We start from the raw sequence: 27,644 nt of genomic DNA on the forward strand, positions 1-27,644 counted from the left end.
TCCCCCTATTGGACTGTTTTGAAAAATCACAGGGCGCTCAGGAAGTGTTGTCAAGAGAGACATATGGGAGGGACCCATCGCGAGATTTGAACTTATTATACAAACGTGGCCCTTATAATACAATGCAATTTAGAATCACTTAAATCTAGAATTCGCAAACAAGGTAATGTTTTACATCTGCCTTTATAATGTTGTGTTAATACCTATTGAATTAAAAATATGTTGCTTATTACTGTGGATGGAAAACGTGACTGGAGGCCATGGTTTCACATGCTCAAATAAGCTCTGCTCAAATATGTCAAGCAGTACCCAACGGCAAGGACATTATCAATGTTCCCTGATTACCTTCTGGAAACTGATATAAACTGGTATTGGTGTTTGTAATTTTGTTGTGCGTTATGACAGTGTGATAACTGTAACTAGCGGACATAGACAATGCAATGTTATAGAATGAGAAAGAAAAGACAGTGTGCAATTCAGTCATCTTACATCACCATACTAAACCACTAAATAATATTGTGTGTGAAAATTAATACATTAATAAAAATGTTTAAAAATAATTAAAGCAAGTTATTCCAAACATATGCGGAGGCTTTCAGTAGAGTGGAAGAGAGCTCGGTCTTTCCATTTATTATGTTTCATATACATCAATATTTCTTCAGCTGTAATACAAAAAAAGAAAAAGAAAACAAAAATTCAAAATCTGACAAGTTTTACAAACAGGGCAGGATACCTTCAAATACACATTGTGTTTTTTAATCCCTCTGTCTGTTATTACCGCTGCCTGGGCCATTAATTCCAAATAAGTTAATCCTTTCAGTAAAGCTTGACTGAAACTCAAACATTATATGTCCAGATATCTGGTCAGTCCAAATTCAAGCAGGTCTTCCCAAAGACATTTTTTATGCCACCTCAAATAAAGCAATCGATAAGGGACAGACAGTCAGAAGTGTCACTGTGAAATCTGATTTCTGACACCAATCTGGGATATGCAGAGTGAGAATTTGAATAATATGTTCTTATGTTCAAATGGACATCATAGACAGTTTTCTCGTTGGGTATGACCATGGTGGCATTAAGAGCTGCTTTTAGTTTCTTCAACTGGACAGCGAGTTTAGCAAAAAGAATGAAATCAAATCAAAACAGAAGGAGATGTGAGTCTTTTCTTCGAGGTAACCTTCTTCTTGAAATGCCTTTATTTAAACTCTCCATTTCAAAACCCTGCCAAAAGTGTCCATGTGGCAGAGCTGGGCAGGGAGCAGCTCCATCTGACATTTCAGTAGGGAGCAGCAGTGCTGGTCTGTCTGGGAGAGCCTTCCTTTGGAGGGGTGCGTAGAGGAGACAGTTTGTAGGGCCCAAGAGAGGGAGAGGAGAGGGTGAAGGTCCCAAAAGCACAGGAGCCAGGTTCCACACCATGGTTTTATTGTTCAGATATCAACCCAATTCTCGCCAAGTGCATTTTTAGGTGTGGTGCGTATTCTAAGAGGCTGAAGACTGTAGTTTGTTGTTATGAGACCTATAGGATGTGGAAAAAGGCGGCAGTTGAGAACCCTTTACAATTTTATTCAATATTTCAAACAGTGATATAAACAGAAACAAACAAAACATAACAGTGACACAAAAAAATGGATGCCAAGGGGTCAGGAAGGGAATACTGCACGCAGCCATGTTGGTGTAATTCACTGGGAATGCCTTTGTCATTGAAATTCTGCTTCAGACTGAGGTAACTTTATGCAGTAAGAACTGGAATCCATTGCAAGTTCCTTAATTCTTGTACAATACAATTTCCTAGGTCGGACCATAGGCGCTATCTTTTAACCATAAAATAATCCTTCACAAAAGGATTTTAAAATCATACAATCATTCTATATATTCATCTTAATTTTGACCTTGAAACGATCATTTAAAACATCCAAATAGAACAATAAACCAGTTGTTAAGCTAGCATTACCTAAGTCTGTGCACTATGTTAAAATCATGCCCAATTCAACAGAAATGCATGATATCTATCAGCTGAAAGGGGTCATGAAGAAGAGACACACTAAATGCATTTTGATAAATATATTGCAATAAAATATACTCTTACATATGTGGTCCAAAAAAATGTGATCCCCCCAATCCAACTGTGAACTGCATCAATCAAAACATAATTGACTGCCACCGATATTATCTTCCTGGTAACTGCTAACATTTGAAATGTTGAAATGAACAAAATAATAGAGAAAAAGCATATCCCTTGATTACTTAATTTGTCTGTCAACATGGCTGCCATTTTGTGATTGTCACTGAAGGCATCTTTGGAATTTGGCTTCAATAACTTGCAAATTGACTGAGCATGGTTTGTTTCTCTGAGAGCAGATTTGTGTGTGTTGATTTAGTCTTAAATAACCACACTGAATTTCCGCTGTTTATGAAACAGCAAGTTCCATGATTCACTACTAGAGACCCCAGCATCCAGCTCAGACTCCAGCTATTACGTCAGACTTATGACATCACAATCTGCAAGAAAGAGAGAATGGGTGGCATAAATCAAAATGCATGCGTCACAGATGACCAGACACAAACACAAGATGATGCACAGCACAAAGATGAAGCACACAGACATTACTGAAACGTTGCTGACACAACAATGGGAAAATGTCTGATGTGAAATCAGCTCAGTTGGTCTTAGTAGGTTCAGCAGCCCTCAGACCACAGGCAGATCTGAGGGAAGAGCTACAGCCAAGGACAGCTAGAATACTGCAGCATGGTCTAAGTTAAAACAACATGCCCAGCGACAGAATGTAGCTAACTAGCATAACATGGGAGCAAGGGTGAATGAAAAGGAAAAGATGTCACAAGACTGAGGAAAAAAAATGGACAGACCTTGTGTCTAAAAAGCAGATTCAATCACACTCATAAATGAAGGTCCCAAATTGTGACAATGATCTATGAAATTGATAATTATTTCACATGAGTTGATTGAATTTGCCACGATAGACCACTAGCATAGTCCAGAAGACGCACATGACAGAACTGAAAGCAGAGGAGCATGGAGGTGGAGGGAGTCTCTGCTAACAGCTGACCCAGTAGAAGGGCCTCTGAAGAGCCTTGGAGGTCTTGCGAGCTACCTGGACTTACCTGCTAGCTTTGAACCCTTTGAGCTTCTGTACAAAGAATGATTCGAGAACCTCGGCACACTGATAGAAGGGCGAGTCACTGGGGTTATAGTAGCGGCAGTTGTCGAAGATTTTGGTCATATCTGCCACAAACTCTGTGAGCTTGTTGTAATACCGTTTCTGTAATCTGTCTTCCATTGTAGAGAGGTCTAAGATAGGACACAGAAAAAAGTGAGCAAATAATTTGTGAGTCAGGATTTATATCTTCTAAAAATGATTCACTTTAAAAGCTGGCAGCTAATCATCATTACTCGGCAAACGAATATGTTGTTTGTTCTGTCAATACTACATTTAGGTCAGTGTGATATGGTTGTGTGATCGACTAACTCTTACCCATTGGTTCCTTTATAACGCCATAGTAATCAGGAGCATCATTGGGATCCACCGGTTCAAGAAAGGGCCATGCCATTTTGTGAGCCTGTTTGAGTCAAAGAGAGAGGGTTCACTACAAAGCAGGATTTTAACAGGTTTTCCCTCCAGAGCCTGACATTCTATTGCCTACAGGGTGGAATGCGGGGAATGAAGAAGAGATTCTACAATGGTCTTCTTTCGTATTCAAGATAGTGCTTAAACGATGGCTACATTCATTGTATAACACCGTACCAAGTACTATACTAGACTACAGGCCTTCATACCTGTAAGGAGCGGATTATTCTTCTTAACCCTTCGTAGTCCTTGTCTGTGAGCGGTGTAAGGACTGTCATGGCGTCCTCTGTGGACTGGCACTGCGGGCACACATACACGTCTATGTGGGTGGCCTCACTCTGCAGGATGCCCACACAGCGGCCGTGGTACCAGTTCTGGCAGCGGTCACAGCCAATGTAAAACCTGGTAAGGAAATACATAGGAAATACTTAGAGACACCCAGAGATACTGAAACCTGATGCAAACATGATCTATAGGGTCCTTTATATGACATGTTGTCCCTCACTATGACCATATAGGGTTGCGATATAGGCTGTTAGATATTTGTATATATACACATAAATAATCATACTGTGATTCGTCGTATGGCGTCCGGCAGATGCAGTACAGCTCCTCCGTCGTCACGTTGCTGACCTCCTGGCCCCGTTTACAGTCGTTACAGACATAGTCGTCCATCTTCTTGGCCTCCTTCTCTGTGATGCCCACACATGCGCCATGGAACCAGTTGGAACATAGGTCGCACCCAATGTAGAACCTGAAACAATGTGCAGCGATTCAAGTTTGTTGTCTTTGATATAACAGAATGTTGTGGAGTGTAATATGCTAAACAGGCCTACTTTGATGTGAAAAATGTATATCTTACCTGGCCTCGTCGTAGGGCGTTTTGCAGACACAGTAGAGCTTGGTGTCCTTCTTGGAATCCTTTGAGGTAGTGGAGATCATCTTCTTTTTCTTGGGCTTGGCGGAGGAGGGGGATTCCCTCTCGTCATCCCTCTTGCGTTTGTGGGCGGAGGAGGGCGAGGTGACAGGGGGGGAGAGGGAGGCTGCATGGGCGGCTGCATGGGCAGCTGCAGCAGCAGCAGCTGCCTGGGAGGCTGCTGCTTGGGCCTTCTCCTTCTCCTTCCGTAGCCTGCTCAGGTCCCTTCTGAGCTCCTCCTGAGAGAGAGAGAGAGAGGATGGCTCACGGTTACCACAGCACCATCCCCATGCAGACAGTATCAGATATCACACTTTACATCTACAGTGATTCAGTTATCCAGGGTAAAAGGTGGCCATTGTACTGACCTGCACTTCTATCTGTAGCTCTTTGTCCAGAAGGGCCCTCTTCTTCAGTATCTCAGCCTTGAGCTGCTCCTTGTGCTTGAAGAGCAGTGCTGAGAGCTTGGAGGCGTTGGCCTTGGTGCGTTTCTGTTCCACCGACTCCTCTTTCTTCCGCTTCTTAGCTGCCAGCTTCTCGTCCTTGTCGATCTTGTCCAGGATGAACTTCATCACCTGGTTGCATACGATCATCCTGCCCAGGGAATAGGATAAATGGTCAGCGAGTCAGATAGAGCATGGAACCATACTCAGGCTATTAACTGGACGAAATGAAAGAGTAATGATTGGATTAATCATATCTATAAAGGGCTAGGAGTAGACTAATGGGCTTACAGCACTATTCATGTCAATGTCATAGCAGTGATCAAGAGCATTATGTAAGGTTATTTCTACGATTGATGAGACCCATATGTCATAGAGGTATATATAGTGTTCTGTTCTTATTCCAATGCTGTGAATTCAAACATACCTCTGGTTCTCCTCTCGTTCTGCAGGAGTCATGGTTTTCCTCTGCTTCAGATGTTCTATCACAGCATTCTGCTTCATCACCACCTGAAAGAAGGAGACCCAAAATACAGTGAGCCACCCTCTCAACCACCCACTGATCATGTAAATGACACATGCAATTGAAAGGACTATTCCCAGGCCCATAGCACTTTTTGACTATGGCAAATTCACTTCCCACTTCATGTTGTGGTTGCCATAGCTAGTTTCACAAAATGCTAATATACAAGAGATCAAATGTCTTTTTGAGGCTTAAAACTGCATGCAATACCATGGACAAAACGTAAACAAAGGAGTAAATGCAGTTTAACACCCAAATAGCACTTAGTTTCTATGACATCGAGACAACACATGTTGTGCTTCCATCATTGACAGTGGTGTTAAAGCCCACCTGTTTCTGAATGATGTCACCGGGGCTGGTGGCCTGCAGGCTCTGCTCCCTCTTAGCCTCCTGCTGCTGTTTCTTCTTCTGCTGCTGCTGCTCCCGCAGCTGCTGGATCCTCTGCAGCTGCTCCTGCACACTGGCCGTCTGGATGGTCACCACGTTCTGGATCTGGTGGGCCTGCACCTGGCCTCCCGCCTGTTGGATCTGGATGGGCAGCTGCAGCTTGATCTGCTGGGGCACTGCCCCGCCTTGCTGGGCCTGGGCCTGGAGCTGGGCCGCCACATGGGACGGGATGGTGGAGAGCACCTGGACCTGCTGCTGTAAACCGGGAACTGTGATCAGCTGGGGCTGGTGGTGGAGCTGGATCTGGGGCCTGATCTGGGCCTGGGCCTGAGCCTGGGGCTGGAGTTGGGGTTGGGCCTGGATGGGCCTCACTGTGGCCTGGGCCATGGTGACTGGGGCGACAGAGAGAGCCTTCATCTGCACCTGCTGTGGGGAGGCTGGGGTCTGGGCCATCTGCTGGATGGGTAAGGCTGTGGGGGGCTGGAGGGGAATGTGGGCTAGAGTCTGAGGGGGGAGGGGGGGTTGTGTGGAGAGTGGAGGGGGGGCCGGAGCCAGGGCAGGTGGCTGGACTGGAGCTGCAGCCTGTTGAGCTGGCTGGACTGGCGCCTGTGGTTGAGAGGTGGCGAGAGTCTGGACCTGAGGCTGCACTATTCTCTGTCCAGACAGAGCTGCAGAGGGGAGAGAGAGCATGGCATCATTACTACATCAACATACATGCATCGAAGAAACACAGCAAAATGAGCATTCGCAGGAAGTTGAAACCAAAAATCTATAAATCTATGTTTGATGAAGTGAAATGCACCATTCCCAGTACAGTCACTGAGTCTAGGTGGGTGAAGACGCCTCTTACCTGGCACTGAGGGAGTGGTGGTGGTGATGGCCGTGACAGGGGTGACAGCAGCGCTGGCCGTGGTGGTGGGGGTTGGGGTGGTGGTGGGGGCCGAGGCCGGGGGCATGGGGGTGAAGAGGAAGCGCTGGACCTGGCCGTTGGGCATGGCGGCCTGCATCAGCTGCTGGCCGGGGCCAGGGATGACCGTCACCCCCTGGGGGATGACCTGCAGCTGGCCCGTGGTCTGGCCCTGCCCCTGGATCACCACGGTCAGACCCTGGCTCCCTCCCTAAAACGAACACATACAGTCAATGTGTGGAGGTAGACACAAACCAAGACATACTGTGTACCCATCTCACACTACTCTGCTACGCTGAACCAAGCGGTACTGCGCTGGCCGGCCGCGTTACACATCCACCACAGTTACTAGAACTGTGCTGGAGAGGACGATGTGAAAAGAAAATCACCCAAGACAAGCACAGTACATTTTAGGTCCACGTTGGCCCAATGGTGAGAAAGGGGTTACAGACATAGCTAGACAACAGCCACAGTGAGAAGGGGGAGCAGTAAGTGAGTCAGAACACAAAACTAAGACAAAATCACACAATCGATGGGAAAGGAGGGGAGATTGTAGAAACACCAGCCCCCAGATGTACCTAGGTGATGATGAACTTGCTAACCTTTTGTCTCTCCATAGAGTTTCCTGGCTGCTGGGTGAAGTTTCAAGAGAAAACGATAAACGTATGGGCTTTTATGAGGTACAGACATATAGTAAAGAATGGCATGGCATAGTAGCATATACCAACACCGTCACCAAATATAGGTTTGTGTGAGTCAATTCAAAACACTGATTGAATAATCTGAGGTTAGAAGCAACCACTACACAAAAGAGGAGAGGGAGTGTGTGTGTGTGTGTGTGTGTGTGTGTGAGAGAGAGAGAGAGAGAGAGAGAAAGAGAGAGAGAGAGCGCATCCTCACCTGTGCTCCCTGTGTTAGCTGGGTGAGCTGGGCCAGAGTGAGTTTGACCTGGCCTTGCTGTGGTCGAGTACCCTGGGGGGTGGGTGGGGCCGGGGACTGCCCTGGGGCTGGGGTAGCAGCGCGGGGGGAAGGCATGGCACCCACCATCCTCTGTCCTGCAGTGGTCTGCACGGGACTGGCACTGGAGACGGCCGTGGACACAGGCTGGCCACGGATGATCTGAGTCACGACCTGCTGTGACTGGCCTGGGGAGAAGAGACAGGATCAACAAGACATACAACAACACTCACATAAGAGTTATGATGTATGGTAGAGTCCCGAGACTAATCAGTTGACCTTCCTATCATAAAATAATGTAATGTAGGTATAAATCAACATACTTCTAGTTCATATTTTACACCAACAAGCAAGCCATATGAAATGAGGGTAGAAAAGAGAAGCAGCATTTATTTGGCTGAATCGATAATTGCTCTATGTAAAATTTAAGAAAGTTCGCGTTTTCATAGCAAAGCTTGACTGTCAGCAGAGGTCCGCCAATGCGCATGCTGAGTGGGTGAGCCATGCAGCCACGGGGTTGGGAGGAGGGACAGGCTGTAGAGAAGAGTGGGAGACCTACTGGCTGGGAGAATACCTTGTTGTACCATCAGGGGGGTTCTGATGATGGTTTTGCCCATGGTGGTGGCCTGCTGCAGGGGGGAGCGGATCACTGTCATGCCTGGCCGGATCTGGGTTCCGGTTGTGATCACCTGGGCAGGAGAATCACCAGGGATAAGTGACACTTGTACATTAATTTACACTCACTTAAGAGAGAGGGGAGAGATGGGGGAGCTGGGTCTCTACCTGCTGAGTGGTGGAGGCAGCTGTGTTGGGCCTGATGTTGATGGTGGCGGTTCGGGGCTGGAATGTGGAGTAGGTCTGCATACCCAGGACTTTCTGCTGGACCTGCACCATACCTGTGGAGGAGAGACACTGTGTTACTGGCAATTTACACAGCAGGCCTGGAGCAGTAGTAGAGGATAAACAGTGGCGAGGGCGTGTGTGTGGGCGTTTCACTTCTCATCGCTTCAATAATGAGTCTAACGAGTGCCGAAAAGACAGAGGCACTTCGTTTTAGAAAAGGCTTTTGAGGAGCTGTTCCACTTTGAGAGGAACACGATCCCCATGGTAACAACATGTTCATCCATGTGGTAGGAGAGAAAAACGAATGATGTGGAGGAAAGACGATCTTGCTTGATCTGTCCACAAACGATGGGTTCTAGCTTGCCTGGACAGCGTGTATGCCTATATAAAATAACAGATCTATTTTGTGTGCACAAATCTGCCTCACATCCCCTCATTCAGGCAGGGAGTCAATGTGCCAAAGATAAAGTAGGTCAAATGACAACCAAATTTACAGTCAATCAGAGCCATCTGTTGTAGAAATTCTCCTGCCCCTCTTGCAGATGACATGAGCAGATTTCATTGATCAAGCAGGGCAGGTCAGTCAGTGGGACTGAGTCCAAGATATCAAGAGGAAGCCTCCATGGGATCAATACTCTGACAGAACAACCTGTATCGATTACAGAGACAGGCAGGGGATCCCAGGAGTCTTTCACTGTAAAAAAACAAAAACTGTCCCATTTCCCCTTTAGGGCAGTGCAGTAAAACCAACAGCAATATCTAAAACTCCACAACACTACAGACATTTATTCTCATAGGGTTCCATTTCCCCCGTGGTGACATAGCTCATCCATGAACTGTTGCGTGGGGGGTAGACCTTACAAACGCAAAACGCACGGCGAGGCCCTCCATCCATACCTCCTTGCGTGGTCGGCATGTTGACCGTGACAATCTTGCTGTTAGGCGGCAGCGGTAGCTTGGCGGTGATGACCTTGCCCGCCATGGTCACCGGGCTGGCAGCGATCTGGAACGTTTGCCCAGAGGTGGTGACGCTGCTGGCCACGGTGGCCACCACGCCGGTGGAGGCTGCAACACACACGTGACCTGCAGTCACACCCAGACCAGTGGCCAACCACAACAGCTACTGTCTATAGCAGTGGTGTCCACCGAGTTGGTTTTAGTAGCTTTGATATACAGTAATCAAGGCCATTTTCTTGAATTTTGGGGCATTCATTGACTTGACACTCCACATACAGTTATTGTTAAGGTTTATAGGGAATTCCCCTCCCCCGGTTTATCAGATTTACTCTGGGAGATGAGAGTGGACACCACTGGCCAAAAAGGCACTCCTACAAAACTTCAATATATCAATTGTTATATGGTATATTGAAAAAAATGAAAAATGAAAAACAAAAGCCATGCTGATGGTTGACTTATTACATCCACTAGTAGTGAAAATCCAAAATAACCATTAAAAAGAACAAATGGGGATTGAAAGAGCCATCAACTACACTCATGATCCTTTTCCCACAGGGCTTTCACATCACATCAACGACGAGAAAGCTTCAGACACACACCACAGTCACCACTGCCACGTCATGTGATTTTTGGATGCCTCCCTCATCCAGACACACTCACCTGGGGTGCTCTGGCCCTGTTTGACCCAGGAAGCAAACGACTGCTGGAAGTTCTTGTTCTGTTGGAATGTCACTGGCGTCCCCAGCTTGGTGGCCAGGACCACCTTGGTGCCCGGAGTGACCTGGCTGCTCAGAGAGCCCACCATGACCTTCTGGGTGGCGGAGGCTGGGGTGGTGGGAGTGCCGGTAGCGGTGGAGGGGGTGGTGGCGCTGCCACCAGTCTTCTGCTGCTCCAACCGTTTCTAAAACATAAAAGGTGATTTAACTGACAAGCAAACAAAGGACTGCACACAGTACACAAACCAAAGTGGCCAGAAGAGGAGAGTCCCTGACAGAGTACAGTGAGAAATACTGTCTCAAAGTGAGATGTTTTTGCAACCTTCAACACAAATTCGCAATAACACTATGTACTTTTACTGGACAATGTACATTAACAACTGTTCTACTTAAGAATCATTGACACACAACTGACAAAAGGGAGGCCCTTTATGTCTTTGTGTTTGTGGCCCCCCATGTTTACACTGGGGGGGTGCTATGTTGGGAGTCTAGGTGTCACCGTAGTGCAAGGTGGAAAATTGTCTGATCTTCCCACCTGCTGAGCAGCCAATCTCTGGTGCTTTAGCTGAATCTCCAATTGGGCCTTGACCTCCTCTGCTGTCTTCAGAGCACTACTAACCTTAACCTGGTCTGCCGCCTGGGCCTTCTCCCTCTCAACCCTGCATCGTAAAGAGGAAAAGGTCGTTAGTCATATAATATCCATAACAAACCAACACAACAGATCAGGATAGACGACAACTGACATTTAGAGGGTTACAGTTAAAAGATCACACAACCAGTATTTCACATTAACTCTTGCTCCAGCCCCAGGCTGAACCAACATCTCCTCACCTTTCTGAAAAGGCTCTGATCTCCCAAAGGTCCAGTTCCTCCTCAGAGACCCACGTCTCCATGACGATAGGCCCAGTCTGCTTGGCTGGTTCAGGCTTCTTGGGCCTCAGAGCACTGGACCTCAGGCCTTTCCTCTGGGGAGTGTGAGCCTCTACTCAAGAAGAAAAAGAGAATAGGAAATAGAGAAACAGATACACAGGCCCACAAAGAGATAGATGACTTGACTTTTGTCAGTTGATGCCACATGCCTTCTCTTTAATGAATACAGAGACAGTAAACAGTAAACTTTCTCAAACTACATTGGTACTATGTCTCACATTGCTTGGGTAGGCATTAGTCTGTACAGGTACTTTATCTAACTTGAGAGAGGACACTAGAAGGGAATGAGGAACAAGCTGAGCGAGGCAAGGCAAAGCTTCCAAGATTCATGAGGCAACTGTAGGGATTGTAACAGCAGGATCCTGGGAGAATTTGAAGACGCGGTGTGTTTTCTCTTTTTACCTTTGGGAGTGTCAGGAACACCAAGGGGGCAGATGATCTTCCTGATGCAGTATTCTGACCGGATACCGTACGGTCCCACGTCTCGCCGTTTGATGATCTCCGTTGTTGTGATCTCAGTGTCTGAGGTTTCTGAGGAGACAATCATAGAAAGATCAACATCTCATTAAGTATATATTATGCATCTGTCTGCATTGTTGTTGGTAAGCTAAGCATCTATGACATGATATGTATTCAGTGTCCTTGCACAAGGGGAGTGCAGGCAAAAGAGAGGTACAGAGGCAGAAACAGGAGGGGGAGGACAGAAAGAGAAAGGAGGATAAAATAGCTGTGCACTCACCTGTGCGGGTGGTCCCCACAGCAGGGGAGGGCTTGACTGCCATGTCATCCCACCTCAAGCAGGCCCATAGCAGCCGAAGCATCAGGCTCACCCCTGCTAGAGACTTGACAGTCTGGAGACGGTACCTGCAGGAGGGGATACGGTGTGACTCATTGATCCATTAGGTGTGACTTGACCAAAATCAGCCATCACCAGACAGAGACATGGAGAAACATCTATTAAATGGTTTCAGCCTTAGTGTTGTGGCAATTTTACCAACCTCCATGTGATTCCATAGGTGGGTCTGGGGGAGGGATAGGGCCAGATGTCCAGGGCAGGCTTGGCGTTGTAATTGAAGATAGGCACCTCTCTGATGCCCCCTCTTCTTGCCAGTTTCTTCAGGTCGTCGTTGGGCAGGACGAAGATGCTCTTCTTGCTGCTCTTGGTGACAAACTTGCGGTATGAGGGGAGGGCCGTGCCTGAGCGGGTCTTCTTGGAGCGGACGTACTTGAGCAGCGTGACCCTGTCTCTGGTGGAGTACCCTTTACTGACTGTCATGGAGGTCACCGAAGACCCAGAGGGGCCCGACTTGGTGTCCGTCACCGTCGCCATGACAACAGTCTTGGTCTCCTGGGAGATGGCTGCTCTGCCGTGGGCCGTGGTGACGGTTGTCGTGGTCATTGTGGTGAGGGTGGAGACGGCGTTGCTCCCTGCAGTAGACACCACTGGAGCAGGCTTACTGCTGCTGGACACCTCCGCTATCTGCACCGTCCGCAACTCTGTGGACACACTAGTAGTAGTGGTGGTGGTCACCTGGGTGATGGTCTTTAGAGCCCCAGTACTACTGCTACTGCTGTTCTCTGTGGTGTCATTACTCAGACTAGAATCCTCTGTAGATGGGATAGGGGACGGGGTGAGCTTATTGGCTGCTGTCCCTCCTGTCTCCATGGGCTCGGTCTTGGTGCTGTTGGTTACCGTGAGGACACCAGTGGTTGGAGCTAACAATGATGAGGTGACAGTGGAATCAACTGTCCCAGCAAAGTTATTCTCTAATCTGGGCATCTTCAGAGGGGGCAAGTAGTCAGAGTCAGACACAGTGGAGCTTGTGGGTAATGTAGTACTGTTGACCTTTAGCCCCTCCTGAGAGAGATTACCATTCATGAGTGACTTTACAGGGTCCTTCTGTGGCAGTGCTTTGATCTCGCCCTCTAGAGTCTGGAGCATCGTCTTGGGGTCCACTTTGTTGGCCAAGTCTAAGTGCATCTTTGAGTCTATAGAAGCCATGGTGTCAGCCGCATCTTTCCCATTAACCTGCACTGGATGGGTTTTGGTTTGGTCTACGTCCATGCTCTCCGTCTTCCTCTGTCCATTTCCCTGCTCGATCTCCTCATACCCATGCTTCTTACCGTTCTCCCCTTCTATCGTTACCTCCGGTTTTAACGATTTTTCTGTACTAATAACAGATTGCACTGGGGTTTTATCAGATGTTGAATTTGCTTTGCTATTGACGTCTATGCTTTTCTGAGACCCTCCATTAAGTTCTGTTTGGGGTATTACATCCCCACCATTGCCCTGAACACTGCTTTCATGGTTGGCCATCGCCCCTGTGCTCACATTGGGGCGAGCAGCATCTTTCTGGTCTCCGCTCCCTGGGCCTGTAACAGCTGCCTGGGTCGTTACCACAGAGCCTAATCTGACATCCAGGTTATCCGTCTTCCCTGAGGTCTCAGACTTTACTGACTGCTCCTGGTCAAAGTCAAGCCTTTTGACGACCAGATCTTTCGCTGCTGAATCTACCTGCCCCTCCTGTGCCTTCAGACTAGTTAATGGTGTCACTGCTGACTTCTCCTGCTCCTTGTCAGGTTTGGAGCTTTCCGTTTTGACAGAAGTCCCTGTGTTGTTGACCTTCTCCTGGGGCTTGGTAGCTGCAGGCTTGGGCTGCAGAGCTGCCTGCTTGAGCTTCTCCAGCCTCTGCTTCTCCTCCAGGGTGAACTGCTTCACTCGTCTCTCCAGCAGCCCATCCAGCTTGGAGGCCTTGACTTTCTTCTTGTAGGCTGTGCGGAGCTGAAAGCCCTCGCTGACGTTCACCACGTCGTAGTTGAAGGGTCGGACAGGGGGCTTGGTTTCAGACTCCTCCTTTTTGGGCTCATCTCCTTCCATAGGCTCCTCCTTCACAGCAAGTTTAGTTGGTGATGAGGGGCCTCTGCTGTCCACTTCACCTGAGAGATGGAGAGAACTGCATTACTGATCAGCCAACATTATGTGACAAAGTTAATGTTGGCAATGTAAGAAAATAACAGTTACAACTTCTGTGTTTAAGGAATCTTTTACTTGTATACCAGGCAGCAGAGCAAGTCCACACTCTGGGTCCAGCTGTGTGGTCCGAACCAAGAACTGAGTTTTACCTCAGCTCTTTTTACCCTTTGATCTATCACCCAGTCTGAAGCAGTATACAAAGCATTAACATCTTCATGTCATATCAACCTGTATGTTGTTTGGTTTGATAGTTCGTGTCTCACTTAACCTGATCACTCACCACCACAGGATGTTGTGAAAACCAGTTCCAAATGGTTGGCCTGATTAGCATGTCTGATAACGGTCTAAACCTTACAGCAAGCATCAGGAAATGTTGATCGTTTGTTATTCAAACGATTCACCTTGAGACATCTGGATTGTTGATGAAATGCACGAGAAAAGAGATGGATATCACTGAATAAAGTACCTTTTTCTTCAACTAGACAGGTGGCAGGTGGACTTGGGACAACATCCATCTTGTCTTCAGTCTTCTCCTCCACCTGATCATCTTTATTATCCTCCATCTTCTCTGTGATGTTCTCCTCTGCCTTCTCTTTCAGGATCTGCCCCTCTCCTGGTGAGGTGCTCTGAGATGACTCTATGACTGACTTTTGCTCGTTGTCTTTTTCTGAAGCGTCTGGGATGGGCTCTTCTTTTTCCTTGGTTTCTGAGCCTGTCGCTGTGTTTAGCAAACCTTTCCGCTTGTTTGGGCCAGATGCTGCATTTTCTTTGCCTGTTTTAGCTGTAAAAAAATGGCAATTACATCACATGAAGCAATATACATACACTGAGCCATGCTGGAGGCATATTTTCTGCCTCAACACAATTGATCATTATCAGTAAAATTAGACAATGGGGAATGACAAATACACAAGATAAAAACTTAAAATAGCCCTTACCCTCAAGTGCTTTGCGGTAGTTGGCATTGGTGTTCCCTGGTAGCCTGGTAACAAAGCGATGGACATGGGTCTTACTGACCCAGCTCCAGCCCCCGTACCCTGTCACTCTGTACTCCTCCCCCTTCTGCTTCCACACCTACACACAGAGAGACACAGAGGAGAAGAACAAGGAGGACAAATCCATAGTTTGTGACTAAGAATAACAAAATGTATTGAGGAATCAATACGACAATATTTTGGCATTAATCATATGAAACACATTCAAAGGTCTCTCTATATGAAGAATATGTGCTAAGATACATAGTATGATCTAAGATACATAGTATGATCTAAGATACATAGTATGACACTTCAGTCATTACATCACAAAGTGGATCGCAGCTCAGATTTACCTGGTGTTTGATGGGAATGGTGTACTTCACCCAGGTGGCCTGCAGCAAAGTCTCCTCATCCTCCAGCTTTTTCTCTCTCTTTTTCACCTTCTCTTTCTCCTCCCGCTCCATGGAAGTCATGCGATGCAGCCTGAGGCGAGAGAGAGAGAGAGAGAGAGAAAAAACAGAGGGGAAAAACAGAGAGGATAAAAAAAAGTACAAAGTTAAGATAAAAACAGCAAGGTGACTCTGGCTTGTTAGCCAGTCAGCAGCGATCCATTATGTTGCACAATGAGCTTTTTTTCCACATACATTGCCCACACCACTCTGCATTTAAAAGAGGAACAAAAGGCTTCAATGCAGTAGAGTGGTGATGCAAATCATAAACAGTTTGGTTTTGCTTTTCCTCCATAAACTACCTCTTATCCTATTAATGTGTTAGGTGTGTTGTGTGTGTGTTGTGTGAGCATTGATTACTTACAGTCTTATGATGACTGTTGGATAGATTCAAGATTCACTTACTTAAACAAATGTATTGTTGTAAGTCGCTTTGGATAAAGGCGTCTGGTAAATGCCATAAATGTAAAAAAAAATATATATATATTTTAATGTTGTCCTTACATGGTGTGTCCAAGGGCATCTTTCCAGACTGGCAACATGACTACTGGTTTGATGGCACACTCCAGAATGGCCAGAGCCAAGGCAAACTCCCGGGCCTTACTGCACATCTGTACAGCTTTGATCCAGTTGGTCCTGGAAATACACAGAGAGAGAAATAAGTCAACGTGTGATGTAATTGCATTGCAATTTCCAACACCTCAGGGTAAATCACTACATTTGCTCCACAGAGTAAGGGGTCTGTAGACAGTAGCCTACCTGTGAGAGGCCCAGTTGGGGTGCATGAAGGGGGCAGGCACGTTGTTCTCCAGCTGGACGATGGTGAGCCTCAGGGTGGAGATGGTCAGCACCTTGGAGCCGTGGATGGAGCCGTTCCACTTGAAGTCCCCGGCGGGGGTCAGGCTGAACTTGTGGGAGAGGTGGCGCCTCTTGTCGTGGTCCTCGCGGTGCTGGTGCTTGTTGAGGGCCAGCGTGTTGGTGCTGTACTGGTTGTGGTAGACCCGGTACTTGCCCTCCTGGCCCAGTTTGAAGAAGTTGTTGAGGTTACTCTTCGCGGCCAAGTCCTTCCTGGCGGCGACCAGGCGGGAGGCTTCACCCTCAGAACATGAGGGAGATGTCTGAGGGAGAGAGAGAGAGGGGGGGGTAACATCTCGGAGCTGAACAGACACACAGAGATAAGAGGAGATAATTAACTTCAATGGGATTGACTCAATTTGATGACTGACTGCATCAATCAATTTGAGAGATTCTGGTACATTTGCTGATTAAGCATCAACCTCTGGATAGACCGCAGTGAATCATACACTACGGGTATCCATTGAATCTAAGTCATGCAGAGGAGGCCCCATGTGAGAGACTAGCCTCTGAATGAACACTCAGGGCAATAGAATGAGACTGAGTGAAGAACACCTGGTTGGCGTCTCACCTCCTTGCTGTCCCTGGGTGTAGGGCTGCCATCCCGGGAGCTGCCATCCTTCAGCAGGCTCAGCTTGCTATCCGGGTTATGCAGACGGGTCACTACGCGATTGGAACCCTGTCCAGACCCTGCCCCCTCACCATTTACCCTCTCCTTGCCTTCACCTGCAAGTCATGAAACAGATGATAAATATCAGGCATCATCAATTGATAGAGACAGAGAAATACAGAGTCAATGAAGACAAAAGCAAACACTGCCAAAGACACAGTACAGTGGAGACGATGAACAGCATCTCCAATGTCCCTTGTAAATTGAATGACTCATGCATTAGTGAGAAGGCCAAAGGGGGTGTGATAGGATGGCGGTAGCCTACCTGTGTCGTCCTGGCTGGTAAAGGAGGACTGAGATGACTTGTCGACGAGGTCGGGCTCCTCGGGGCCTCTGGGGCCCTCAGATGCAGACACGTGGCTGTTGTTGCTGTTCTCGTCTGCAGTGTGAGGCTGCTGGCTCAGGGCAGCGGGGTCCTCCTCACCACGAGACTCTGGTTCTGAGGGCTTATCTGGGGGAAGAGAGGATCATACAACTATGAGAGACTGAACACAAATACAAAGCCTTTAGGCTCAGAATGTAGAATCTTATGCCAACACAAGACTTCAGACATGATACTAACAGATGCATACTCACAAAGAACAGGATTACAATTTATGAAAGTGCGGAGCAAACATGGATGAAAAAACAAGCCAATGTAAAAATCATGAGAACTACCCATAAAATGTGTAAAATAAAATCTAATGAGCATGGCTTGATGCCTTGCCTTCCCTCCTGCTTCAACTGTTCCTTGATGATAATGCACAATTAGCATATTACACCAGCAAAATGCTTAATCAGTGAGTCTAGTGGATGAATAAGCGCTTCAGCAGTCCAGGCAGGCAGATAACACTTCTAAATCCCCTCCAGCTAGGAAAAGCAGTGCAACACAACCACAAGCTGTGTGCACATTTGCTGCATGGCCAAACTCAGAGAGACATTCTGTGTCTGAGCTGTGGGGTGGGTGTGAATGGCTCCACATAGGCAGCTCTGTATGGTGGAGGTAGCAGGTGGGGGGTTCAAGCAGAAAGCCTTTTGTTTCGGCGAATGGAACAGAGTCCAATTTCCGAGATGAATTGGAGTGAGATTAAGAAGCTGGTTGTTGTGACAGACTTAGCACAGTGGGAGCTGCCAGGGATGCTGGCTGCAGCAGCCTAAGGCACCATTCTCTCTGAGAACAAGTTTTCATAGTGTGTGTCTATGAGACAATGCACAGCATGAGTATCTGACAAACACGTTGAATACGGCAAGAAATAGAACATGGAGGCAAGGCAATGGAACAGGTGCATAGAATAGAATGCTAACAGGCTACAGCATCCTGAGCGGTTTGTTCTGCCTCACATGTGACGTACAAGACAAGACAATGGAACGCAAAATGGATGGCAAGAGCACAACAGCAAACAGAAAGAAAGACACAATGCGTCCGATGAAGGAAAAACTACCAGGCTGCTGTATCATTGCTTTGTGAAAAATGCTAGAGAGGCAAATCACATAGAACATTGGCAACTATATAAAGCAGAAGACTCGAGCCAGAAATGATTTTGAGAAATAAGACAATACTTGGGAGTAGGATTCTCCTTCAGGAATAAACATTTCAGAGTTGAATGACTGATACTGGGGTGAGCAGTACTGTAGAAGAGGCCCTCCGGTCAGGTCTATGGGGCAGGCTGAAACCCAACAGAGAACTCATTCATGGTGTTGGTCATCCATGATTAGAATTAGAAGTAGATAATCTGAGAGGCCAACTGGTGTAAATTAACACACCGAGGCATTCTCTTACTCAGGAGAAACTATGACTCAAATGATCCAAAACAATATAGAGTGCTCTCTTATCGTTCACATTCTAACAGAGGCAATAATTGAATCAACAAACACTTAGCCAGAATTGCCCATTTCACTCATAATCACACAGACCAAAACAAGAGGATAATCAGCCTAACTGCAGAGTAACCAGCCAATTTAGAGAATAAGCTTGCTCATGTTCTGTCAACTGGCAAAATGGTAGCAGCCAAAAGCCTATAGAACTGTGCCTCCACAGCAATGCACCCTGCGACATCACATCCTAAGCCCAACCACAGGGTGGGAATGATGGACAGAATTATCAGAACACAACTATCAGATTGTATTACGATCTCTGTGGGGGAATGCTTTGGGGCAGCCAGCCGGAGCATGAGACAGATGACATGCAAACGTGCAGCAGGGTGTGACAGGGGGATGAAAGGCTGGGTATAGATGCTGGTGGTTGGGTGACTCTTCCCCATGTACCTGCCCACTCCTGCTCAGGCTCCATAGGGCCCCCCCCACTGCTCTCAGATGGGGCGGAGCAGGCCCCCTCGGTAGAATTTGGGGGCTCTGGTTTAGGGGTAGTGTTGTCCTGGGTAGATGAGCCAGGCCGTGGGGGCTCAGAGGCAGTCATGTTGCTCTTCTCTCCAGCAGGGGGAGCTTCGGCTGCTGTGAAACGCATTGCACAATACTCACTCTGGATCTCGGAAACAATGTCAAGACTTCCGCACAAAAGACGACTTCCGGCAGGCAGGCTGTTTCTGCATAGGACACTTATACCATATAAACACTTTTTCCTCAGACAGAAAAAGATTCAGCAATCCTCAAAAGGCTTGGAAGAAACATCAAGACAAGGGGCAAAAGGCAAAAACAGACAGACAGACAGACAGAGAGAGAGAGATTTAAAAAAAGAAAGGGGGGCAACTCCAGCTTTACCTTTTGAGCTAGCCTCCTCTTTGGAATCAGGGTCTTTGAGCTCCCCGTTGTCCGGCCGTGGAGATGAGTCTCCGGGGGTGGTCTCCTCAGTCTTGGCAGAGGAGGGGGTCTCTGTGTTGGGGGTACTGGCTGTGGCAGAGGAGGTGGTCTCTGTGTTGGGGCTACTGGCCGTGGCTGCCTGCTTGGTCTTCTCAGCCTGCTCTGCTGCCCGCCGCTTCACCTCACCCAGCTCCGCCTCCTGCTTGGCCTGCAGACGCTCCAGGATCTCATCTGCAGCGAAATGAAGAAGCGAGCATGAGCAGAGGCTAAAAGATGTGGCTGTTTAGCCTGAGGGGCTACATTGTACAATTAGGCCTACATAACATTGATATATTTTACATAAGTCTTTTTCCTGATCAAATGAATACAAGTTGCTTTTTTTTTTCTTCCCCATGTAGGCCTATGATCATATTGAGTGTCTCTAAATCAAAAGGAGTACGAGTGGGTGTGTCAGATAGTGTGAATCACAGAGGGTCTCCACTCCAACAGAAATACAGCAGAATAAGAATTGCAATTGAGTTGTTTGGCCAGCAATGTTCCAACCCGGGTTCATGGGTGTTGCTCTATTACAGGATGCCATTAAATACATAATGAAGTCGTAAACCACAATCGCTTCCAACACTTGCCTCGTGAAAATTGCTCTCCCAAGCAATTCAAAAGAATCACAAACGAGACGATAAAATGGATATTGGAGAGGAACATACGCAGTGCAAGAACAACGTATAACAAAGGTAGATAAGAACCTACCAGGCTGGTTCTTACTATCACACCAGATGGTTCACCTCACACTCAGCCATCAGCCACATCAACATTTTCATCACCTGCGCTTGCACTGCTTGACACAATTCTATCAAATGGAGTGACAAAGGCTTGTGACAGGCAAGAACATTCACAACCACTAACAACACTACAATCGGTAGTCATCCACAGAGATTAATACCGATGTCATTACCCATTATGTAACAAACTGATACAATGGCTTTCAGAGAGCCGGTGTCACTGACAACTAAAACTGAAACTCATCAGCACCTGTCTGTCTGTCACTGATCTGCTGATAGCTCCAGTGATCCGCAGAATGCAACAATAGCCTGGAAATTACGTGTATGAAACTTCTGTCTGGGTACTGAGAGGAATAGCATTCTCGTTGAGCATACTCATTTAATAGGCTGATGTGTTCGACAATGTGGTATAAAACAAACACCATGTGCAAAGACAGTAAGAACATACAGTAGAGAGCCACAATACGCTAGGACTGTATTCTCCACAAACAACTGCTGAAAGAGTTTTAATCTGAATTCTGTGAGGTACAGCAGGCTAGGCTGGATTGTACAAAATGTGAACCAGCAGACGGCATATTTCTGTGAGTGTCACGACAAATAGCATGAAAAATATATTATCTCCAGTTCCCAGATTCCCCAACCAGCCGTAGTTCATCATAACGAAGGTTTTTACTGGGAGAGAAACAGCTGTGTCACCGGCTCTAATACACAAAGGGGAGGTCGGTGTATGCAGTGCAGCGTGGCGAAGGGCTTACAAACATGATAAAAACACACCAGCAACACACCAGCAACACGCCAGCAACACGCCAGCAACACGCCAGCAACACGCCAGCAACACGCCAGCAACACACCAGCAACACACCAGCAACACACCAGCAACACACCAGCAACACACCAGCAACACACCAGCAACACCCATTAATCACTTTACTGTCTTTGGTAGAGATGGAAGTGCAGAAAGAGCCACCCTCAGTCAGGGGATTTTCCGAATGACATAACTACAAAACTTACCATACTATGTTTGTTTTAAGCCACTAGTAGTCACAACATATACAGGAAGACTGATCTATATAACACAGGGAGTGGTAGAGCTCCACTCATTCTCTGCACCGAGAGTCAAAACATCAACACTTCCCTCTCCAGGGTGGCTCAACTCCCTAACTGACTTCCACGTGTTCACCAGCATCCTTGAATATACAGCACAACTGAGCCATATTCATTCTCAAAGGGATTAGTTTAGAGCCAACAGCAGCAGCAGAAACCCCAGTCTTACCATTCGCAGCGGTGAGGAAGGCTTTGTTGTTGCCACGGGCCTTATTGGTGAGGTCCTCTGTGATGTCCATGTGAGTGTGCACCTCCTCCCTCATCTCCTCCAGGACGGCACACAGGTCGTTCTCCCAGTACTCCTGATCCAGGCACTCAATGAGCTCCCCCAGCTGCACCTTGGTGCTGTAGTACCACATCTTCTTCTTCTCATGTTCCCCATCCTCCTCACTGGAATAGATGGTTAATAACACACAGTTAGATATATCTAGATCTTATCTTAATAGATGGTTAATAACACATAGTTAGATATATCTAGATCTTATCTTAATAGATGGTTAATAACACACAGTTAGATATATCTAGATCTTATCTTAATAGATGGTTAATAACACAGTTAGATATATCTTAATAGATGGTTAATAACACACAGTTAGATATATCTAGATCTTATACGACAACAAGCTTTACAACAAAGGCTTGAGTTACTAAAATGGACATTTACAGTTTACTATGCAGCGTCACTGATGAAAACATTTCTTTCAGCTAAAAGATCTTCTTGAAGAGATGGGATGAGTCTAATGCAAGGTGGGCATCTAATTAACCTTGAAAACAAATAAATCTGAGCTTCAAAGGGAAGTAAAAGGCTACATGTTTTCTGCATCAAAAGGCACTCACCAATATAACACCCTCTCCACACACAAATCCTATGAATAATTTCTTCTTGCCACTAACAGTATTAGCTGTTATAGTATTAGACCTTTCAACATTATTAGCTTTAGTTGGTACGCTTTTCTTTGTGTTTATTAGGCAGCCACTTATCCAATATAGCAGTATAGGAAAAAACTGAATCACATGGGTCACAACCTCTTTCACACCAACTCCTTTCATTTTTCTAAAGAAACCCTGAGAAGGCCACTCAACACTAATTGGCATTGTGCTGAAATTCCATCAGGACATCTACGCCGCTTTACCTCCCACTTGATCCCCCCCCTCTTGTGGGCGTCTCACAGGAGAGATTCAACCAATTACAGGCAGTGTGAAGACTGGTGGGTTTCAAGTTGGAGGTGAGGCAAAATAGATGAACAAGGCTGATACTTCATCGGCAATTCACTTCACTCTCGGGAGCAAAAACAGTCATGACATGAAAGCTCGGAGGAGTTTCACTCTCACTAAGGACGTAGTTAACGAGCGCACATCACAGCACCCTGGCGGTGCTCGCTGATATCTCATAATATGTCACTAATGACCCCTTAGGGACGCAGCTTGCTAGAATATACAGCAGCAAAGGGGGGTGGGGGGGGGGGGGGGGGGGGGGGCTTCTCAGATTGAGTCATTATCAGCACAATTTTCACACCCAGTAAATGTTTTATTCAGGCTGACTACCTGAATGAGGCATTACCAGCGAGGATACCAGATGATGGACAATAAGTAAGTAATCTTCCATCTTTCTCCTCTAAGAAAGGTTCCAGTTCAGGGCCCTGTCTAGTGCTCAGCCACATCATATCTGACACATTGATATTCTTGTTCAGAACATGACAGACAGGCAGCTTTCACAAAAAAAAACAGCAGAGATGCTTTTGGCAACTGCATTATTTCTTTTCAAGGCATTGGCATTCACCCACTGTGACTGGACGCCTCGAAAAACATGAGAAGGCACATAATATTACATAATAATCTCCCCTCAGAATGTAAGGGGGGCGCTGAGCCAGCTTGTGGGCTTGGCACTGCCACTATGTAAACATTTCAGAGCAAATGAAACTGATATTTAGTAATGATAGAGTAACTATCGTTGATCGTCAATTACATTGTTGTTGAAAGTCAAAGAGTTATTATGCACCTCAGTTAATTCAGCATTTTAGAGGGTATTTTAGGCATGAAAGAACACAAGTCGTTTTGATAATGCAATCCAGCGCCACCTTGTTCAACACATGATTTTGTTGGTTACTTACACAACTATCCTCCGGTTGAGGAACCAGTATTTCCTCTGGTGGCGGTCGTAACCAATGGGCTCCTGGCGGATGTAAGGCTTGCTCTTCTGCATCTCGGTCACACAGTCCGTGACCCCAGGCACCTTGTGCGCCACACAGATCTCACACTGCCACTCGTCCTCGGGCACCTCCTCCAGCGGCGGCTTCACACACTCCAGGTGGTAGACAGCTGAGCAGGTCTCACAGCACAGCAGGTCCCCCAGCCTGTGACACACGCGGCAGTGGTCGTCGTACTGCACCACCCCCTCTGACATCAGCTCCTCACGGGCGATGTTGGTGGTGAGGAACTGGTCCACCAGGAACTGCAGCACCTTGATCTTACTCTCCAGTGGGCCGTAAGGGTAGTCCTCCAGCTCCTGGTAGGAAAGGACATGGTGATACTCCCGGTCACTCTCGCAGTAGGCACGCACCACCTCGGGCCAGGTCATGCCGTCAATAAAGTAGAGGGTGGAGTTGACGCTGTCTTTGAGGTCGGCAGGGCCGAACGTGGTGTTGGAGGTGTCCTCCTCACGCAGGATGGCCTTGAGCAGAGCGATGTGGGTCTCGGCCATCAGCGTGCACTGCTCCAGGCCCACCAGCGCTGCGCAGAAGTCCTCGAAGCGGAACGGAGAGAGCCGCAGCACCGTGCTGAAGTTGCGCAGCACCTCGTAGATGGAGGACACATTGAGCAGCTCCTCGCTGGGTACCATGAGGTCCTCCGAGGTTCTGGGAAGCTCCAGAGGAGGGATCTCTTTCTCCTCAAAGATGGGCGAGCGTGGGCGGTGAACCCGCGTCTTCCTCCTCCCTGCAGGATGAAGCGAGAGAACAGTTATTTATGACATTCATTTAAAGACACTAAAAAACTTTAATTGAGTTCTATAACCAAATAAAGGCAAGTGAATACGTAAGATTTGGGGGATTTGTCTTGCATAACACCAACTCAAATTTGGCCTATAATCTCAACAAAAAGATAATGATAATCAATACATTTCACTTTTCTCCATACTCATTATTTTAATGTGCTACTAACCATCTCTCCATTTACATCTCACACCAATTCTTATACACTTCCCTTCCCAAAATATATATATATAATTGTAAGCTATTGTGTAATGAACGTTATTATCCAATGTGTATGAACTAGATACACAAACGACTTCCATGAAAAATGTAAAAAGTCACCACGCATTTAGACACCAATCATATCATTATTATATCATCTTTTGGAAGAATATGAAATATCATTGAGCTGTGTCAGTGAAATGACAGATGCTTCCTCCACACATTGCTGCAACAGGTGAAATTGAGGGCGCCTATTTTCAAAACAAAGGGCCACATGGTAGGCACCCTGTCATTAGCTCAAGCTAATGGAATACTAGCTCCCTGCTCGATCTCCTGGTCAGGTGCAGGAGCCCATGACACGGGGGCTAGTAGCTAGCTAGCTAGCTGCACAACTCGTCTGTTGGTCTTCTGGGGAAAACCATCCTGTTTACAATGATGAGCAATAACTAACAAGTATAGGTACAATCATGCACTGATAACTGATATTCGTTTTTAGATCATTAAAATTGTATAAGCATGCAAGCTAGCATGTAGCTAGCAGGCTGCTTCAGTCTCTGCTAACTATCCCCTGTATAGGAAATGGTGCCTTGACAGGCTCCATTTTACAAAGCTCACAACACAATCAAAATTGGCTACATTGCACAATAACGATAACGCAATGTTAACGCATATTTCATTGTTTCATTTTAGTTATGTGCTAGCTAATGAATGAAATATCAGACACATCTGTCTGGGGTGTAGCTAGCATTATTAGCTAGCCTAAAAAACTGCTAGCTGTTTAGATAGTGCTATTTCGTAGCCAACTATCCTTTAGTTAATCATAATAGTAGGTAGGATGAATCAAAACGACAACATGTGTAATGAAAAATATAAGAATGCTTCAGACGTTCCAGCTAGAAATAGGGGCGCTCGTACTGACACTAGCCCCCGCATGATTCCATTTTTGCAGCAGCAATTTCTGAGTCGAGTGGGGCCTGTCAGTGCATTCTCAATGCATACTCCATTTTGAACAATACAGGTTCCTGGCACTGTAAGATTATAGTCATGAACATATCACCAGATTTGGAGGAATTAATTTCACTGTCATTGCACTGTGCCTTCTACCACTCTCTAAACAACTTCATCAATATTGCTGTTTTACCCGGAGTACTGCCATGAGTGCTCTGACTCCGAAAGCTGCTTTCAGTACAGTAGCTGGCATCATCATCATCCTCTTCGAGTATTTCCTCAAGGCAGTCTGACTCCTCATTGAGGGCCTCTTCTTCTTCTTCGTCCGTTATCGGCTCTTCCTCTATGCACTCATCTTCCTCAGATCTCAAACTTACAGCATCATCATCTTCATCACTTTCATGGTCATCATAGACCACTGATCTAGCGGGTGTCCGCCTCCCCCTACCTCTGCCTACACCACCCCTGCCTCTTCCTCTACCCCGAGACACCGTGGTTGAACCCACTTTCCTCCTGCCCCTCGATGGCTTGAGAGTTTCCCTTGGGGGACTATCCAAATCGACCTCGGCACTACCTCTCCCCTTTGCCCTTAACCCCCTCCTGGGTCTCAAACCACGCACCGGCCCGGATGACGGCTCCTCCATCAGCAGGGTTTTAGGCGGCCTGCCTCTTCTGCCCCTCATTATTTAGAAAATCTATTATTTTCGCTTGCAATTTTTGCGATAGTTTTGGCTTAACCGAACCAAGAAAAACAGGCACCACTAGAAATCTTGACTTGCGTAGATTCCGAAGAAATAGTCCCGTAAAGCCCCGGTCTCGGTTTGGGTAAGAAAGCTCAATACGAATAGCCGACGTCCCGTTTCGTATCGCTCGCAGTCGCCATTTTTCTTCCTCTCTCACCGAGCACTGAAAACAGACGGCAGGCCCAGCACTGAAGTCACGTGGTACTCTTCTTCTAGTACAGTACAGTCGATGAGAACAGAAAAAATATGGATTTTAACTCAGAAACTCGTAGCTCTCTGAAGAAACTAGTATAATGCATATTAGAAGGCATAGTTATGTCTTCCAAAACACAAACTCGTGTCTAGCACGAAATCGATCTGGAAAAGGCCCATTCTGAAGAAAATGCTCCCATTGCATTGTTTCCCTTTCTGACATATGTTTCGGGGACCTTTTACCATGAATCAATATTGAATTTAAATCAATCACTTGTTTCCACATTCTAATATGTATTTACATAAGCACAGAGTCAGTCATGTTTTAGTGTTCCAGACATGCATATTTGTACGTGTCCGAACTATTGAATGATAATGTAGTGCTAGTTACAGGTCATTAATTACAGCTTTCATCATGACCTACCGAATGGGCCTCCCTAGGGATAGATTTCATCGATGTTCCAAAAAGAGCCCCATCTCGACCTCCCCGTCCTCCCATGTTTGGTATAGTCAGACTCAACAGAAAAGATGCATTGGCCTATCTTATATTATTATCGTGCTGAACTGATATGCAAGAAAATGGACAAGGCACTTTTTGACTGTCTGTTTCTCATGGATATTTTTAATGTAAGTTAATCCACAGTTCTCACAGACATGAGAAACCTTTTGATTATCTGATTTCCACTCCATCCGAAAAGTATGTCAATATAGCCAATACTGATAATCTAAATGCAAATACATGTTATTGTTTTGGACTTCATGATAAAAAAATTATATTTCGGAACGAAATCTAAATCATATCATTTCTGACGGCGCGTCCTACCAAATCGGTTTCTGATGTTGTTACAATGTAACCACACGCG

General features: G+C 46.5%; 1 protein-coding gene across 5 annotated transcripts; it reads right to left on the minus strand.

The window, feature by feature from the left end:
* Positions 1 to 599: 599 nt before the first annotated feature.
* On the minus strand, positions 600 to 26,728 carry bptf (bromodomain PHD finger transcription factor). Of its 5 annotated transcripts, XM_083677253.1 has the most exons (33): positions 26,040 to 26,728; positions 23,819 to 24,641; positions 21,877 to 22,097; positions 19,786 to 20,055; positions 19,333 to 19,518; positions 17,354 to 17,539; positions 16,990 to 17,144; positions 16,323 to 16,681; positions 16,068 to 16,199; positions 15,468 to 15,597; positions 15,076 to 15,211; positions 14,604 to 14,918; positions 12,162 to 14,100; positions 11,903 to 12,027; positions 11,566 to 11,694; positions 11,065 to 11,215; positions 10,769 to 10,892; positions 10,178 to 10,418; positions 9,458 to 9,625; positions 8,501 to 8,613; positions 8,277 to 8,406; positions 7,661 to 7,905; positions 7,363 to 7,392; positions 6,704 to 6,971; positions 5,797 to 6,521; positions 5,371 to 5,453; positions 4,869 to 5,094; positions 4,447 to 4,739; positions 4,156 to 4,338; positions 3,794 to 3,986; positions 3,492 to 3,576; positions 3,121 to 3,307; positions 600 to 2,499 (listed from the first exon to the last, which is right to left on the minus strand). In XM_083677253.1, the coding sequence occupies exons 1-33, from the start codon at positions 26,527 to 26,529 to the stop codon at positions 2,493 to 2,495; spliced, it is 9,048 nt and encodes a 3,015-aa protein (XP_083533379.1). In that variant the 5' UTR covers positions 26,530 to 26,728; the 3' UTR covers positions 600 to 2,492. The 5 variants fall into 5 exon arrangements, with proteins under 5 accessions (XP_083533379.1, XP_083533382.1, XP_083533380.1 ...); XM_083677256.1 differs by lacking the exon at positions 7,363 to 7,392 and having other exon boundaries at positions 600 to 1,516; positions 8,292 to 8,406; positions 10,853 to 10,892; XM_083677254.1 differs by lacking the exon at positions 7,363 to 7,392 and having other exon boundaries at positions 600 to 1,516; positions 8,292 to 8,406.
* Positions 26,729 to 27,644: the final 916 nt, after the last annotated feature.

This window comes from Argentina silus, assembly GCF_951799395.1.
Source record: "Argentina silus genome assembly, chromosome: 9".
Classification (NCBI taxonomy): Eukaryota; Metazoa; Chordata; class Actinopteri; order Argentiniformes; family Argentinidae; genus Argentina; species Argentina silus.

Excerpts from the sequence above, each read along its gene's own strand:
- bptf (XM_083677252.1), bottom strand. The coding sequence starts at position 26,529 with ATGAGGGGCAGAAGAGGCAGGCCGCCTAAAACCCTGCTGATGGAGGAG. Across the intron at positions 12,028-12,161 it reads ACCTATGGAATCACATGGAG|GTACCGTCTCCAGACTGTCA; the intron begins GTTGGTAAAATT and ends CCCCTCCTGCAG. Across the intron at positions 3,577-3,793 it reads GAATAATCCGCTCCTTACAG|GCTCACAAAATGGCATGGCC; the intron begins GTATGAAGGCCT and ends TGACTCAAACAG.